This window comes from Drosophila innubila (genome assembly GCF_004354385.1).
Source record: "Drosophila innubila isolate TH190305 chromosome 3R unlocalized genomic scaffold, UK_Dinn_1.0 2_E_3R, whole genome shotgun sequence".
Lineage (NCBI taxonomy): Eukaryota > Metazoa > Arthropoda > Insecta > Diptera > Drosophilidae > Drosophila > Drosophila innubila.
In genome coordinates this window covers 27000168-27016854 of record NW_022995380.1, presented here as the reverse complement: position 1 = coordinate 27016854, position 16687 = coordinate 27000168, and the positions used below count along the sequence as shown (strand labels likewise).

Sequence of the window (16687 nt, the reverse complement as noted above, 5' to 3'; positions counted from 1 at the left end):
ATAATTTACGAATTAAAGGCTAATAAATAGCTTAAGTATTCTCGTTATTAACATTTTTTTGTTGCCTGCAACTAACGAAGGAAGGTGTGAAGCATAAAAACCAGAAAAAACGCTGCAGGATATTGATGCATGCAGCACAATCAGAAAAAAAAGCTCAGTTCAAGTGCAAAAACTTAAAAAAAATAAAGTAAAAAATTTGCACAAATTTAAGATTCCAATTAAGCGAGGTGAATAGTTTGTGTAAGAAACATAGAATAAATATATACACTTACCTACACACGTTTTATTTACTCATATTTGATTTTTCTGGTTTCAATTCGAGCATTCGACACCAAAACAGTAGAAAATATATTTCAATAAAATTGCGCTTTCAGTGGAATTTATTGAAGTTGCAGCAAATTGCAAAAGCACAAGTATGTGTGGGTTCTGTGAGGGTGCATTCAGTGGTGAGAGAGGGGGGAGGGGGTATTGTGTGTGGGAGAGATTGCCACTGTGAATAATGGACCAGACAAATGGCAAGGCAGTCGACAGCTTTCATAGTCATTCAGACAGTCATTCACTGACTCAGTCATTCAGTCAGCCATTCAGTCAGTCAGTCAGTCAGTCAGTCAGTTAACTACGAGTCATTTCATAGTGAAGAGAAGTGAGTGCAATAGAACTAAAAGTGCAGAGTGAAAGATAAAGTGGGGGGAGTATCAAGCAGATCATCACAACAACAAAAATATTATTATGTCAGCATTATGTTCACAATGTCGTCTGCCATTAAGTCAACGACAACAACAACAACAACAACATTTATAACAGGAACAACCATAACAATGGGTATGCAAGTGACATATGAAAATGTGCACACAGTTTGGTTTGCATAATAGAAAACATAAATTTTTCAGTTGCACAGTTGTGTTTCTATTGTCGCCCCCATCTCCATGGAGAACAAAGTTGGTCAACCGAGTGGTATATGTTGATCATTAAAAGCCTTGAGTGCTTGAGCTTGGATATATCCGAAATAATTATATCCAACAACAATAGTTAGGCGTCAACTTATAGTTTCCTATTCATTACACGCTCTTACTGATTACAATATTAAAACAGAACTCTTAGCGAACTATATATGACACAAAAATAAAGATTATCAACTTAATTCCCCTAAGCTCTAAAACATATAATTGAATTTGCAGATTTGCCAAATTGTAATTGTAAAATTCTATTAATGTTTCGCCAGCGGCTGTTTAATTTTATAAACAGAAGTGCACAATTATGCAGAAAACTGCATACCTAAATCTTATCTGTATACCCTGTACTAAAATCAAAAAGCAGCATTTTTTCTGTATTATAATGGAGTTGAAAGTGTTGTTTCATACTATTTACGATATAAGAAGTTGATTAAAAGTGAAAACTTGAGATTTAAAATTTTGAATTTTTGAAATTTCAAAGGGGGGACCCTTAGCATCGAAATCAATATCTAGTAGAATCTAGAGGAAAATATTTTTTTTTAAGAATTTAATAAAATTTGAATGCAAAATGAATTTAAAGGCCAAATATAGATGAAAACGACATTCCGCTTGAAAATCGGTTCAGTTTTGATCAAGTTATGACAGTTTGAAGTTGGTCAGACTGCGGATTTAGCCACTTTACAAGTCAAAATTTTTGTTCAATTTCACATGATTTTTTACAAAAAAATGAAAGGTCTCAGAATCAAGTTTAAAGTTTTGTCATATACTAATTACGATATAAGGAGTTGATTAAAAGTGAAAACTTGAGATTTAAAATTTTGAATTTTCGAAATTTCAAAGGGGGGACCCTTACCATAGAAATCGAATCTTGGTCGAAAATAATTAAATTTTCTAAGTTAACAAAATTTAAATGCAGAATGAATTAAGAGGCCAAATCATGATCAAAATGACATTCCGCGTGAAAATCGGTTTAGTTTTGATCAAGTTATGACACTTTGAAGTTGGTAAGACTTCGGATTTAACCACTTTACAAGTCAAAATTTTTGTTCAATTTCACATGATTTTTTACAAAAAAATGAAAGGTCTCAGAATCAAGTATAAAGTGTTGTCTTATACTAATTACGATATAAGGAGTTGATTAAAAATGAAAACTTGAGATTTAAAATTTTGAATTTTCGAAATTTCAAAGGGGGGACCCTTAGCATCGAAATCAATATCTAGTAGAATCTAGAGGAAAATGTTTTTTTTTAAGAAGTTAATAAATTTTAAATGCAGAATGAATTAAATAGCCAAATAATGATTAAAATGACATTCCGCTTGAAAATCGGTTCAGTTTTGATCAAGTTATGACAGCTTGAAGTTCGTCATACTTCGAATTTAACCACTTTACAAGTCAAAATTTTTGTTCAATTCTCACATGATTTTTTACAAAAAAATGAAAGGTCTCTGAATCAAGTTTAAAGTGTTGTTTTATACTAATTACGATATAAGGAGTTGATTAAAAGTAAAAACTTGAGATTTAAAATTTTGAATTTTTGAAATTTCAAAGGGGGGACCCTTAGCATCGAAATCAATTTCTAGAAGAATCTAGAGGAAAATGTTTTTTTTTAAGAAGTTAATAAATTTTAAATGCAGAATGAATTAAATAGCCAAATAATGATTAAAATGACATTCCGCTTGAAAATCGGTTCAGTTTTGATCAAGTTATGACAGTTTGAAGTTCGTCATACTTCGAATTTAACCACTTTACAAGTCAAAATTTTTGTTCAATTTCACATGATTTTTTACAAAAAAATGAAAGGTCTCTGAATCAAGTTTAAAGTGTTGTTTTATACTAATTACGATATAAGGAGTTGATTAAAAGTAAAAACTTGAGATTTAAAATTTTGAATTTTCGAAATTTCAAAGGGGGGACCCTTAGCATCCAAATCAATATCTAGTTGAATCTAGAGAAAAATATTTTTTTTTTTAGAATTTAATAAAATTTGAATGCAGAATGAATTAAATAGCCAAATAATGATTAAAATGACATTCCGCTTAAAAATCGGTTCAGCTTTGATCAAGTTATGACAGTTTGAAGTTGGTCAGACTTCGGATTTAACCACTTTACAAGTCCAAATTTTTGTTCAATTTCACATGATTTTTTACAAAAAATTGAAAGGTCTCAGAATCAAGTTTAAAGTGTTGTTTTATACTAATTACAATATAAGGAGTTGATTAAAAGTGAAAACTTAAGATTTAAAATTTTGAATTTTTGAAATTTCAAAGGGGGGACCCTTAGCATCGAAATAAATATCCTGTAGAATCTAGAGAAAAATATTTTTTTCTATGAATTTAATAAAATTTGAATGCGAAATGAATTAAAAGGCCAAAACAAAATGAAAATGACATTCCGCTTTAAAATCGGTTCAGTTTTGATCAAGTTATGACAGTTTGAAAACTATAGCAACTATAAATTTTTGCATAAAATTGAGACTGTAACCTTGGTAATATATAAACTATAACATTGAGATTCAGCTATCAAGCGTATCTGCTATAAGTATACTTACTGCTACACAATTTTTGCTTGCCTTTAACTTATTTTGGTTGCACTTAACGCATAATTTCCTCTGGCTTGTGCTGCTTTGGCAACGAGACGCCGCCAAAAAGCGTTTTCTCTGCTGATCTCTCTGTATCTGTGTGTGTGTGTGTGTGTGGGTGAGTGTGTCTGTGTGTGTGTGAGTGTGGTTGAAAGCATGAAATTAAATTCCATGTCAAAAACAATAAACGGGACTGCCAAGCCGGGCACAAAAACAACGTTCACTTCAAAATCGCAGCGTGGCTGCAGCCGCTGACCAAAAGGACGGCAAATAAATTGAATCGAATTTAATGTCAAAAGTGCAGCATATAATTGGCTTAATGTGGTGGCTGCTGCTTCTGTTGTTGCTGTTGTTGTGGTAGTGGCAATTGGGCTGATAGCAGCTAGGGCAAAGGCTAAAAGCTGCATTAAATGTGCGTGTGTTGCTCTTTGTATTTGTGTATGTGTGTGTGTGTTTTACACACACCTGCGAGTGTGCCATTATCCACACCTCCCATTTGCCACATCTTTCCCTCACCTCCTCTATCCACATCCTCTTCGGTTATAGCCTTTGTGCGTTTGCCATTAAAAGCGCAAAATTCAATTTCGTTTTATTGTTCGTTGGTTAAACAGCAGAGCTCGGGGTATAAATATCATAGTCATATATGCTATAGTATAAAGCACGGTAGTGCGGTGTCTGTGCTGGGGCGTGGCAATTGAATTACGCCCACCTGTGACTAGTGGCTATTTTTCGAGCACAGCAAGCGAACGGTGCGTATGAGTAATGTTTGTTCAGAGCTACCAACAACGCGTTGATGTTAGCTGCGAAAAAAAAAAACAAGTGGGTAAGGCTGTAAACGAGATCCCGACCATAGGATACCCGTTACTTTTTTCAATATATAAAAAAGTTCTTTAAAGAAATTATTACCTAATAAAAACTACTGCATACTTTTAGGTGATTGTATTGAAATAATAACTTTGTTAATAACTTTGGTTAGCTATTACTCCCGTTCTACTTGTCCGATTTTGCTGCGGTTAAGTGAGATTAAAGATAATATTAATAGATAACGTTATTTATTATAAAAACTGAATTATCTTTAAAACTGTGGATTTGGTGGTTTTTCGCGATTTGTGGGGACGGAAAGGGACGTGGCTTAAATTTGAAACAAACTTGATCTGCATGGGGTCTATAGAAAACTGTGTGCCAAATTTGGTTACTATATCTCTTTTAGTTTCTGAGATCTAGGCGCTCACGGACGGACAAACCGACAGACGGACAGACGGACATGGCTATATCGACTCGACTGTTGATGCTGATCAAGAATAAATGTACTTTTTAGGGTCGGAGATTCCTGCTTCTCCCTGTTACATACATTCCAACGAACACAATATACCCGTTTACTTATTTTTTAAGTAACGGGTATAAAAGGAAAGGAGAGGGGAGAAAAGATTTGCGCTGACACTGCTATTATTACAGATGCCATTCTCTTGATGCTGACATAATGCAACTAATTTTGTTTTTGGCCAACGGACCGCACATTTCGCCAGGGGATTAGAAGGAACAGATAATTTTATTATACTCTCACTGGCATAAATTGACAAGTTTCAGGGTACAACCCATAGCACTTAATATATACCAACTGGAAACTGACAAAATTGAATAGTTAATAGCCAACTGTGAGTATAACTTCGTCAAAGGCGGCTAAAGGATCTGCTTTTAGGCATAGGTACATATTGCAGTCACCAGTTGCTGTCTGACCAGATGAAATATTAGTTGCAAGCCACAAATATGTTTGCTTTCGGCCTGAATGCACTTCACATGACATATTGACCTGTGCCTGATAGCCGGGAATGTGATTATTAAACGCATATACTTGACTGGCCCTTAGCAGACACATAATTTGCCAATCAAAAGGCACACGTGTTTGATAGGACTCATAGCTCCTGCTTGCCAAATAATCCCGAGTTCAAGTACCATGTAATTAAATACTTGATTGCCAGATTAACGCAGCTATCGGAACATCAAGCAACACTTTTCTGTATGACCGAGAATCCAACGAGCTACGAGTATGAATTGAAGGGAATTTATCACATGACGCAATTTTATTTTCATACATATTGCTACCTTCAAGCATTTTGCACAGCAATTTGCCAGCATTTTTTGTCACAATTTCGTATCTCATGAGCATAAAATTAACAACCCAACAAAATGGCGGCAAAATCAACGAAAAAATCTTGCACATTATTATTTGCGTGAACGGCGAAAGTAAGTACGACCGCAGGACCAAAAGGACGAAATGAAAGCAAGACACGACGAATGCGTAGCATTATTTAAAATCGACGCCTGCGGCGATGCTATAAAAATTTGTGCGCGATAAAATGGAATTATGAAGACGACAAGAAACGATGCTGAGGACGATATTTGAACGACACGTGTTCTTATTAATTTTAATGCATATTAAAAATCGCAGCCTGCGGGACTCCGGAGCAGCAGGAACAACAACGAAGTTGTAACTTTTCAGGAGCGTATTAATAAAGCTAAGAAACGATAAAATGGAAACAGGCAGATCTTAGGAGTTTGAAGTCAACTCATAAAATGCCAAAACCACAACAATATACAACACACACACACACACTCTCACACACATAAGGCAGTGACTTATGTTTATTAGATTTTATGGGCGCTCATCTGAATTTGGAGCAAAGTCTGCCCTGTGGTTTCCTCTGTGCAATTTCGCTTCAGCATTAAAATATCTTAATAGAAAATAGATAAGTCATAAAATATTAAATGAGTGACTACCACACACACACACACACACACACACGCACACACTCACAGACAGCTGCTCATAATCAGGCAGACAGTTAGTGGGATAGGCCAAGTGGCATACAGTGGTTTCATCTGCTTCTGGCAAGCTGTTTTCTTCGTCTGGTCCGCCATTATGCCGCAATGTTGTGGTTATGATTTGTTATACCCTGCACCTAGTAAGCCACACGAACGGAATATTAGCTTGCAGCTACAAGTTGCGCATTTCAATGTCAATAATTGGTAACAAATATATTAACTTATTTTCTTAATTATTTATTTATTTATATATTTTTTTTTTATTTATTTATTTAATTATTTATTTATTTACTGTCAATAAATTAAATTATCACAGTGTAATGCAAATGTAAATATTCTGGGAGCTTAAATTAAATTTTATACTTAAATACAGCTTATACAATTTTTGAATTAAACATAGATAAAACAAAACCTCAAAACTTATAAACAATTGTCAGCAGTACACAATTTAGGGCCAAACTATCCTCACATCTACAATCAAATCATAGTAATTAATTATTTAATTAATATTTAGTTAAAAATAAAAAATTAAAAAAAAATATTAAATTAAAGCCTTATATATTAGTAATAATTAAATCAATAAAATTAAAAATTAAAACTAATATTAAATTTAAACTAAAACAATTTATAATACTGAATACAAAAATCAATTATAATAATTAGGGATTAAGCAATCTTGTGATTAGACTTTATACTTATATAAATTATGATTGTCGTGACTAGTGCGATAAATTGTTAGTAACTTAATACTTGTAGCGCTGGGAATCAATGAAATAAAATTTTAAAAAAATTCAAATTAAACAACAAATAACTGTTAAAAAAAATTATTTTAAAACTGTATGGGTAAAAACGTTATTATTTGACATAAAGAATTTGCTCAGCATTAAGCGCTGAGCATTAGACTTTGAAAATCCGACAATATTTCATTGATATGAACATCTCAAAATAATCGAATTGTCCTAGTTTTTTCTATAGGGTATTAAACAGTCGCTAAATAAACTCTTTATATGATCTTGTTTGTTCTTAGTGCTCGTATTTTCATTTTGCAGATAAATAATGCACAAAAGTTGTTCATTTAACTTTGCTTGTTTGTTTCGTTTCGTTTCGTTTCGTTTCATTTTTTGTTTGTTTGCCTGCCTACGAGACTGTCAGATTGCCAGACTGCGAGACTATCGGACTGCCAGACAGCCTGCCATGTGCCAGATATAAATCTTGAGAGCCTAAAACCGACCGGGGGCAACTTTTTTGTTGCGGGAAAGCCTATAGAACAGTTTCACAACCGAAAATAAGTTAAGAAACTCATTCACATAATTTTTGAGTTTATTGTTTGCTGATGTTGTTGTTGTTGTTGCTGGCATGATATACACCTGGCAGGCAAGGCATAAACCTGCTCTAATTACCAGCCCCAAAAACGAGAGCCCATAAAATATAAATAAAAATCATTCATTTTCAGTGCATGCTGGAGAATTGCCTAACCTAACCCAAGGCGGCAACATTTCTACCACTGCCACAGGCACTTTAGCTCCTTGAGGTCCTTTAGATGATGAGGATGTTGTTGTTGCTGTTGTTGCTGCTGTTGCTGCGTTTGCGGCTGCCTTTTGTGCGTAAAATTTTTATAGCCTACACTTGGGCGCCCGAGCAAGTTACTGCCACTTAATGAATTAACATTATTTTGATGGGTTTTATGATTTTGTTCATACTTGCCCCCATACACAAATAGGCAATGGCAACACCTCGAACTGTTTTTAACTTTTTAATAAGCCACAAAAATTTGAAAAATATTAAAAAAAAAAGATAAAGAATAAAAAATTAAGTATATTCAAGCATAAGCGTAACTCCACTCAAATCATTTCATTAATATTTGGGCGGGAGTTTGGACCACAGCAACATCAGCAGCAGCCCTTTTTATGTTTGGCCCGCATGGAAATTGCTTTTTAAGTACTTGGCTTCAATGCAGCGCAAAACTTTTAGCTGCAACGCCACAAAAAACGAAAGAAAATCAAAAAAAAAAAATAAATAAATAAAAAAAAGGAAAATGCGAACGCTGAAGTGAAAGTTTTTATTAAATGCATAAAACGAGTCAAAGTCGTGACTATGTGGTATGTATCAGTGTGTACGTGTGTGTGTGTGTGTGTGTGCGTGTATCGGGCGACATAAATCTAAGTGCTTTAACGCCCCTAAGGCAGCTTGTGCAGCGCCTACTTTTGTGGCCAATGGTGCAAACTGTTTTACCAGTTCGAGCCATCATTCCCCCTTCCATCTTCTATGTGTGTGTGTGTGTGTGCGTGTGTATGTATTACAATCTGTATCTTATGTAACACGTTGTGTGCTGCTTTTGTAATGAGTTTTCAAGTGGTTTTATGCATAGGCAGGTAATTTTAACATAATGCCAAATGATGTATCTCTTGTAGGGAGCTTACAAAATTGCCAAAAAAGATGTGGTAGGTTACGGTACTAGACGCACACACACACACACACACACACACACACACGCGCAAACGGGCAGTAACCAGTTAGTTAAGCGCTCCTTTAGTTATTGTGCATATAAAATGGGTGCTGATGTCAAATATTATAGCATTTCAGATTTAAGTGTTGCCATAGAGCACAAATTCTACATGAACATAGAACATAAAACAATGAACTTAGAATTCCCCACAATTTTTCAAAATACATATATTTAATTATATAGCTATCTAAGCCCTTCAGTTTCCAATACGTTTAGTGATGTCTCCCTATAGCTTATTTGTTTTATCAATCTTTTCTGTGATACAAACTAATTACATTGCTTATCGCTGAAGTACCTGATAATTGATAACCAAAAATAATCACGTTCTTATATAAACACACATTACGATTGTGTTGTTCTTATTATCAAAACGTCAATCTCTGCAAATTGAAATTAAATTCTTGCACTATAAGCAGTTGTTATCGATAGCTAACACACTTGTATTTCCCAAAATTCAAATGCGCGCTCTCAATAAAAATTCCCTAACAGCATAATTTCCCTTTTGCACTCGCACTTTGTTCAGTTGGCGAGTCACTCACAAACACACAAAAACAAGAACTCTCTCACTCTCTCGCTCTCTTGTTCTCTTGCTCACAGCAGCAGCAGCAGCAGCTGCCGCATATGCCGCAACACGGCGAATTGGCCCAAGTCAACGGCGGCGAATGTATCAGTGTATCTGACAGTAGCAGCAGCAGTCGCCCGTGTGTTTGTCTGTCTCTGTCATCATAGTCGCCGTCGTCGTCGCCGCCGTCTCGTTGCTGTAGTTTTTCTGATTGTGGCCCAAGCAAAAAGAGGCAAATTTATATACAAAATTTAAACAAATACTAAATAAAATTTACCTAATGCAATTGCTTGTACTGATTTAAACCAATTAACTAACAAAATGCAGTGACTCAGTGCTTGCAGACGTGAAAAACCCTGTGAAATTTTCGTGTAGTGCGTTCGCTTGAAAAACTCTCTGCGCAGCAGCCGCCTTTTTTTTCGGCAGCTGCGGACAGTTTGGTACAAAGCATATAAAAGAATATAGAATCAAGCAATTAACTGAAATTAACCAATATATGGACTAATAAGCATACATGTAATTCTGTATTTATGTCTACATCTATGGCAACAGTCTGCAAATGTACAAGACACACATAAATATTCAAAAACGTATCTACATATGAATATGAATATGTACTTATGTATGTTTGTGTATACATACCAACAGTCTGAAAACAATAAAGAAAATTTATATATTTATGCATAATATGTGTCAAAAGTTTAAATCGAAAACAATGCAAACTAAACATAAAAATATGACAATAAACTTTATGAATATCTAACAACAAAAAATAGTTTCCAATAGTGCGCCCAGTGTTAAAAGTGTTGTTGTTGTTGTTGCCTTTGTTCGTTGCGTTGCTCCTTATATTGTTGTTGTTGTTGTTGTTGTTATTCGCATTTTGTGTACCTTTCAAGAAATCAATAAAAAAGAAGAAAAAAACACAGAACGCAACCCAAAGGCCAGGCAAATTCGCTCAAAACGAGTCGCACGCTCAAGTGAGAGAGAGAGAGCGAAGAGTGTAACACAAAGAGCGCGAGAGAGTTTAACTCTCAGCTCTCGTCGAGTTTTGTTGACATTCTGCCGCACGCCGTATGTCTTATATGGAACCCAAGAAGCTCAGCTTTACTTATTTTTTTTCGGTTCTTTTACAATGTCGCCATAATTTAGCATATTTAGCAAAAGAAGAACAGAGCAAAGTCAACAGATGAATTTTGGAGAAAAAAAAAGAAGACAACACAACATATATCATGATAAGCACGCTCAGTTCGGTTCTTTGACAGTTAAGTGACACAATTTCCAGAGTACTGTGTGCTAGTTCCCTTGGGTTCTATTCGGTATCCGATAGTCTGCTGGGGAGAGGTCTTCCAATAGAGTTCTGGATATCTCGTTGTCTCGTTGTACGCTGTCGTCGGTACCACGTGCATTATTTAACCCAGCCCGGTTCTATTGATTTTTCGCCATGTCCTGTGGCGCCAATGTCCTTTTGTGTGCATGCGCATCTTTCGCCCATGCGGCACATGCGGCGCTTTGCATCCCAGTGCACTGACCTTAGCCATGGCCCATCCAGTCACAATTCGGCGATTCATTGCATTGTTTGGCTCCGTTTGCATTGCTGTCTTTTCGTTTATTTCCCTTTCAAATTAACGCCATTCAAAGAGTCGGTTAACATAGCAAAACAAACGATTTCGATATACCCTCGAGCTCACAATATAGGCCATTCATGAGTGTATAAAAAACACCGCTTGTCTGCGTCAAATATAAACAAACACTTTCATGTGGGACGCGTGTTGTAGCCAGATACAAATGTATCTATTTGCGTTGAGGTTTTCTTCAAGTGGATGTGGGTTCTTAGTTATTCTCACGCTAATTATATGCTAAAACTCGATGGATTAAACTGAAATTTAGACGATCTTCCTTCAGCTTACACACATAGTTCACACGGACACGAACATTGTGTAAGCTTAAAGCTTTATCTCTACGAGACAAGCGCACAGAGCTTTTCAGTCAAAAGCTCACTAATACACATACACATCTGAGCTTGTTTTCTTAAGTATGTAGATCAATTTAGTTTGATTGCAGTTTAATAATACTCTACACAGTTGTAATACTCTTTCAGTTACAGTCAATTGGTTCAGCCATCGACAAGCATCAATTAGATGTGTTTTTTATTGACACTTGAGACACTTTCTCAGCATTCTCTCTGTTCATACACCCACACACAACTTCAGCTCTTGAATTGCCCCCATAAAAATGCCAGTTTTGTAAAGAATCGAAACGAAAATCGGCTTATACTTTTTTTGGGCAGTTTTGGGCCAAGTAAGTAGCTTCTACTTCCGTTTCCAGAAAAGAGGCATCTATGAATTTTGTTACCTGTTAGAACTACAATTCGTTCACTTTTTATCAATCACACACACACACGCACACGCACACGCACACATAAGCCAGGCTTATGATTATTATTTATGTACATATATGACAAGTATAATGGAGCTTATCTGAACAAGCGGCCATAAAAAAGTCGTCACGACTCTTTGTGCATGTATGTGAATGAGTCTTTCAGGCTGTGTGTATTTGATTGCTATTTATGGGTCATACATATAGATGATATACATATGCATATGTATGTGTATGTGTATGTTTGTGTATCCCCATTGCGTCTCTTCCGTTCTGCACTTGACAGCGAACAGTGGGCAATTTTTCAATTACGTTTGCAATTGCCGGGCACATGTCACACAGGCCAGTCACGAATCTGCTAATCAAATTGTTGACTCAAAGTCGCTGACCCCGATTCGATTATTAAATATTGACAGAGGCTCCCTATGAGTGTTATTACTATGGTTATTGCCATTATTATTTTTACGATGCCCGACTGTTTATCGTATTTGCTGACTGCGTCAACGCAGACAACGTTGAACGTTCTCTGGGCCATAAATGGCCAACAATTGTCGCTTGATTGACCAATTTTTAGTCTTGTCATCAACTCGATTTCCAATATCGTTTTATAACTACTAAAGATGCCCCTCCTCTCTCCCTGTTATCTAGTCTGCGTACTTCAGAATGTGCAAGTGTTCTCAATCTGTCTGTCTTTATGTGCCACATTTTTATATTAATTTTTATACCCGTTAGTTTAAAAATAAGTAAAAGGGTATATTGTGTTCGTTGGAATGTATGTAACAGGGAGAAGGAGGCATCTCCAGTCTTATAAAGTACATATATTCTTGATCAGCATCAACAGCCGAGTCGATATAGCCATACGTGTCTGTCCGTCTGTCCGTCCGTCCGTCTGTCCGTCTGTGTGAGCGCCTAGATCTCAGAGACTATAAGAGATAGAGATACCAAATTTGGCACACAGCTTTCTATATACCCCACGCAGATCAAGTTTGTTTCAAATTTAAGCCATGTCCCTTTCTGTCCCCACAAATCACGAAAAACCACTACATCCTCAGTTTTAAAGATAATTCAGTTTTTATGGTAAATAACGTTATCTATTAATATTATCTATAATCTCACTTAGCCGCAGCAAGATCGAACAAGTAGAACGGGAGTAATAGCTAACCAAAGTTTTTAAAAAATCTATTATTTCAATACAATCACCTAAAAGTATGCAGTAGTTTTTATTAGGTTGTAATTACTTTAAAGTACTTTTATATTAAAATAAGTAAAGGGTATCCTATGGTTGGGATATCGTTTATAGCCTTACCCACTTGTTTTTTTTTTTGCTTCTTTGATTGGAGTAACGTCTAATGCTAATGTTTAGAGTCAGCCCGTTAAGCATTATAATCGCCCTTCCTTACTTGGTTTCTTTTTGCATGTGGCTGCAGTTTGATGAGCTGCTAATTAGCACCGGCTGCTCGACAGTCACGAGAATCGAGAAACGAGAAACAAAAAACGAGAAACACTTTACACTCAGCACATGGCGTGCCAATGCAGAGGCAGTTCTGAATGAATCAGCACGAGCGCACTGTAATTTGCACTTTGCTCACTTCCCTAGCACTCTCTCTCTCTTCCTCTTCTTCTCTTTCGCTATCCCTTTCCCTCTGACCACAGCCAGAGGCAGTGATGCGCTGCAATTACTGGTTGAGGCGAGGTATATTAGTTCCACAGAATGATTGACAGATATTGCATTAGACTAGTTTCTCGTTTGGCAATTAGTTAACTAGATTGACACATTGATAGACAGCTAACAAGATTTCCCTTTAGAAATCGGTAAAGATATCATATTTTCCTTTGCTTAAGAGAGTGGATCGCTAATAAGCGCTGGCTTTAAAAACAAATCCCGAAATAATTATCTAGATAATATCAGTTATACTTTTTTCGATGTGCTATTATGAAAAGATATATTTTTCTTAAAATTAAATTAAATTTGGAGATAGTATTTAATTGTACATCATTTAAAAATCACAAAATACCTTATAATTTTTTTATTAGTAAAAAAATTAATAAACAAACCTTATTTCAATTTTTAAAATTTTAATAAATACAAATCTAGATTAATTTGTATAATAAAAAAGGACAAATAATTTTAAAAAAAATAGGAATTTGAAAATAGTATCTGCTGTGTTAGCGCACAAATCTGTCACTGAATTTTGTTGTATTATGTAGATCCAGAAGACAGTCTTCCAGTCCAGCTGTTGCACACATGTCAACGGGAGGACGACGTCGACTTTAGGGTCGCCAATTTGTTGCAAGCTCCTCATATTTTATATGGGCACATTTATAATATTCATGTGGTCGACTGGTCACACATGAGTACGATTCTCTGCTCAGACACGCCCCTTCAGTTGGTGAAAGATTGAACCTCGTTGAACTCTGCGCTCTTCGCTCTCTGCCTGCATGTGTGTGTGCGTGTGTGTGTGATGACTGTGTGTGTGTGTGTGTATATTAAATAGCAATAAAACGCAGAAAAGTGCAAAAGAAAGCGCAAGAGAACAAAGGGCAGAGATAAGTAAAAGGCGAAAAAGAGCGCTGAAACAATGGCAGAAAATCGAAAAAATGCAATAAATTATCATAAAAAGTGACAGCATCGCTTGGGTTGTTTTATTTTGTAAGCATTACAACAACAACAGCAACAACAACTGTTAGCACAGATCAAGACAAGAACAACTTGCGAATCAGTTATTTATTTGTACAATTTTTTATGACAGTGCCAAAATGGAAATCATTTAAGCAAATAAAAAACAATAGCAATAAATTAGACGATAAACAAATGCACAAGAAATCTAAACAAATCGCGAATGAATAAAATGCACAAAATGTTGTAATTAAGTAGCAAAAGCTAATAACAACAATAACAAAAGGCTTGAGTCCTACATTCGTGACGCGTCGCGTGCACAGTGGGACAAAAGCGCACAAACATCACCGAGAATACAAAGCGAAGCAGAGGAAAACAAAAGGAGCACAAAGCAAACGAACAATCGATTCAAGCAATTAAAGCACAACGAATAGCATAAACGTAAATATAGGAACAATGCCACGCCCACATCAGTTGCCCATAGTGCTGCGTGCTCTGTTGCAACTGTTGCTGTTCAGCAACATTGCCCAGCAACACTGCACCACCGCATTGCCCACCACAAGCACCACTTCAATACCAATCACGGTGGCAACCAACAACATCATCATCAGCAGCAGCAGCACAGAGTTGCCCATGGTCAGCAGTTCGTCGGATCGGAATCTTAGGGATCTGGTCAATGATGATGGACATGCTGGCTCTGGCTGGGAAACCCTTGAGACTGAATTTCACTTAGCCACGCACAGTCCACCACAACAACCACAACAACCACAGGTCACTGCACCCACATCCATCGAGCAGCAGGATCAACCACCGGCAATTCCTGCCACAACGTTGGCTTTCTCCAATGCGGTTGCCGTTGCCGGCGACACATTGGACTCCAAACTGGGCGATGCCACGCCTCCCTACGCCGCCGTCGATGATAATTATGGTAAATTTGTTGCAAATAACTATATCTTTAAGAAAACCAAATGATTCATGACTCATTTGACAATTCTCATTAGTTTTTAACTCCTTTTGTTGCATATAAATAATATAATTCAACCACAAAAAGCGTTATATAGTTTATTAAATTAATAAAAATATAAGCTACAAATTTAAATATAACAATTTGAATGCAAAACTTAATGTTGCAAAGGCTCAAAATTAATGACATGTACACTATTTATGGCTTAGAGTTCATGTCCAAAGGGCAATAAGAAAAGTACTTATATATAATTATAGAAAGTCCATATAGTTCTATGTATATTTTGTCGAGTGATTATTTAAATAGAAAATCAATTGAATTTAAGCACTGCTCAGACCACTTTCAGCTGCAGTTGAGTCCTTGTAGCTCCCAGCCTGGTCAGTGAGTTGATTCAGAGTCTATAAATGGCTTCAATGGACTTGCTTACAAGACTTTCCCATTATTGTTGGGTTGCCCGAGGCTCGCCGAGGTTCATTGACATTACCAAAGTTTTGCTGCAAAGAGCGAATAAAACTTATGCCTCAAAGTGTGGCAGCAATATATAGTTGATAACCTAGGTTCAATCGACAGACAGTTAATAGTTCAATTGTTCAGCTGTTCAGTTCTTATCGATAACACGGAAAACAATAACAAAATGAATGAACTATGGCAATTCTCTGCATACTTCAAGGCAATTAACTGAGTTTGAATTTCGGCCTTAACACGCAGCGTTGTTGTTGGCTCTTAACCCTCTTTAGGGGGTTAGCCACCCTCTGTAATATGGCTAAATTCTCACGCAAAACTTTCAGCTCGTCGAATGAATTATTTAACATTGTTTTTGCGGTGCAAGTTTTTTTGTTGGGTCGCTGGCCGATGTTTAATGAAATATGCCTTGGGATTGACATCCACCACAACAAAAACAACAGCAACAACAACATAAACAACTCGTCAAAAGTTGAGGGCAAAACATTCATTGAAATTCGAGCATCACGCGATAGCAACAATGAATGGAAAAGGACGAAACAAAGCAATTAACAACTTAACTTTTATGGCCCACAATTATTTGGTATTTATTGTTAAGCTCTAACTAACTGTGCACAATCTTTATGGCCTGGTTTTAAACGCAAGCTGCTGACAAGTTGTTGCTATCGTTTAATTGTACACTCCATCCACAATTTACAATCTCGACACACTCCAAACCTAATAAAGAGTTGGGGGGGGACCACGTGGCGTATGTGCAATTTGCATGTTGGCTCATTGCGTGCTGACCAGCATTTTACAAGTTCGCTCAATATTGAGAGCAGACTGACAGCTGGCAAATTGCATGG

At 36.2% G+C, this 16687-nt stretch overlaps 1 protein-coding gene across 2 annotated transcripts in view; it reads left to right on the top strand.

The window, feature by feature from the left end:
• Positions 1-14562: 14562 nt before the first annotated feature.
• LOC117792899 (tyrosine-protein phosphatase 99A) overlaps positions 14563-16687 on the top strand; it is a 31730-nt gene continuing 29605 nt past the window's right edge. Inside the window, exon 1 of one of the 2 annotated variants that reach the window (XM_034633209.1) lies at positions 14563-15344. In XM_034633209.1, the coding sequence (XP_034489100.1) occupies positions 14873-15344 (472 nt within the window). In that variant the 5' untranslated portion in view covers positions 14563-14872. The remainder of the gene's footprint in view (positions 15345-16687) is intronic. The other variant, XM_034633208.1, reaches the window with a different exon arrangement.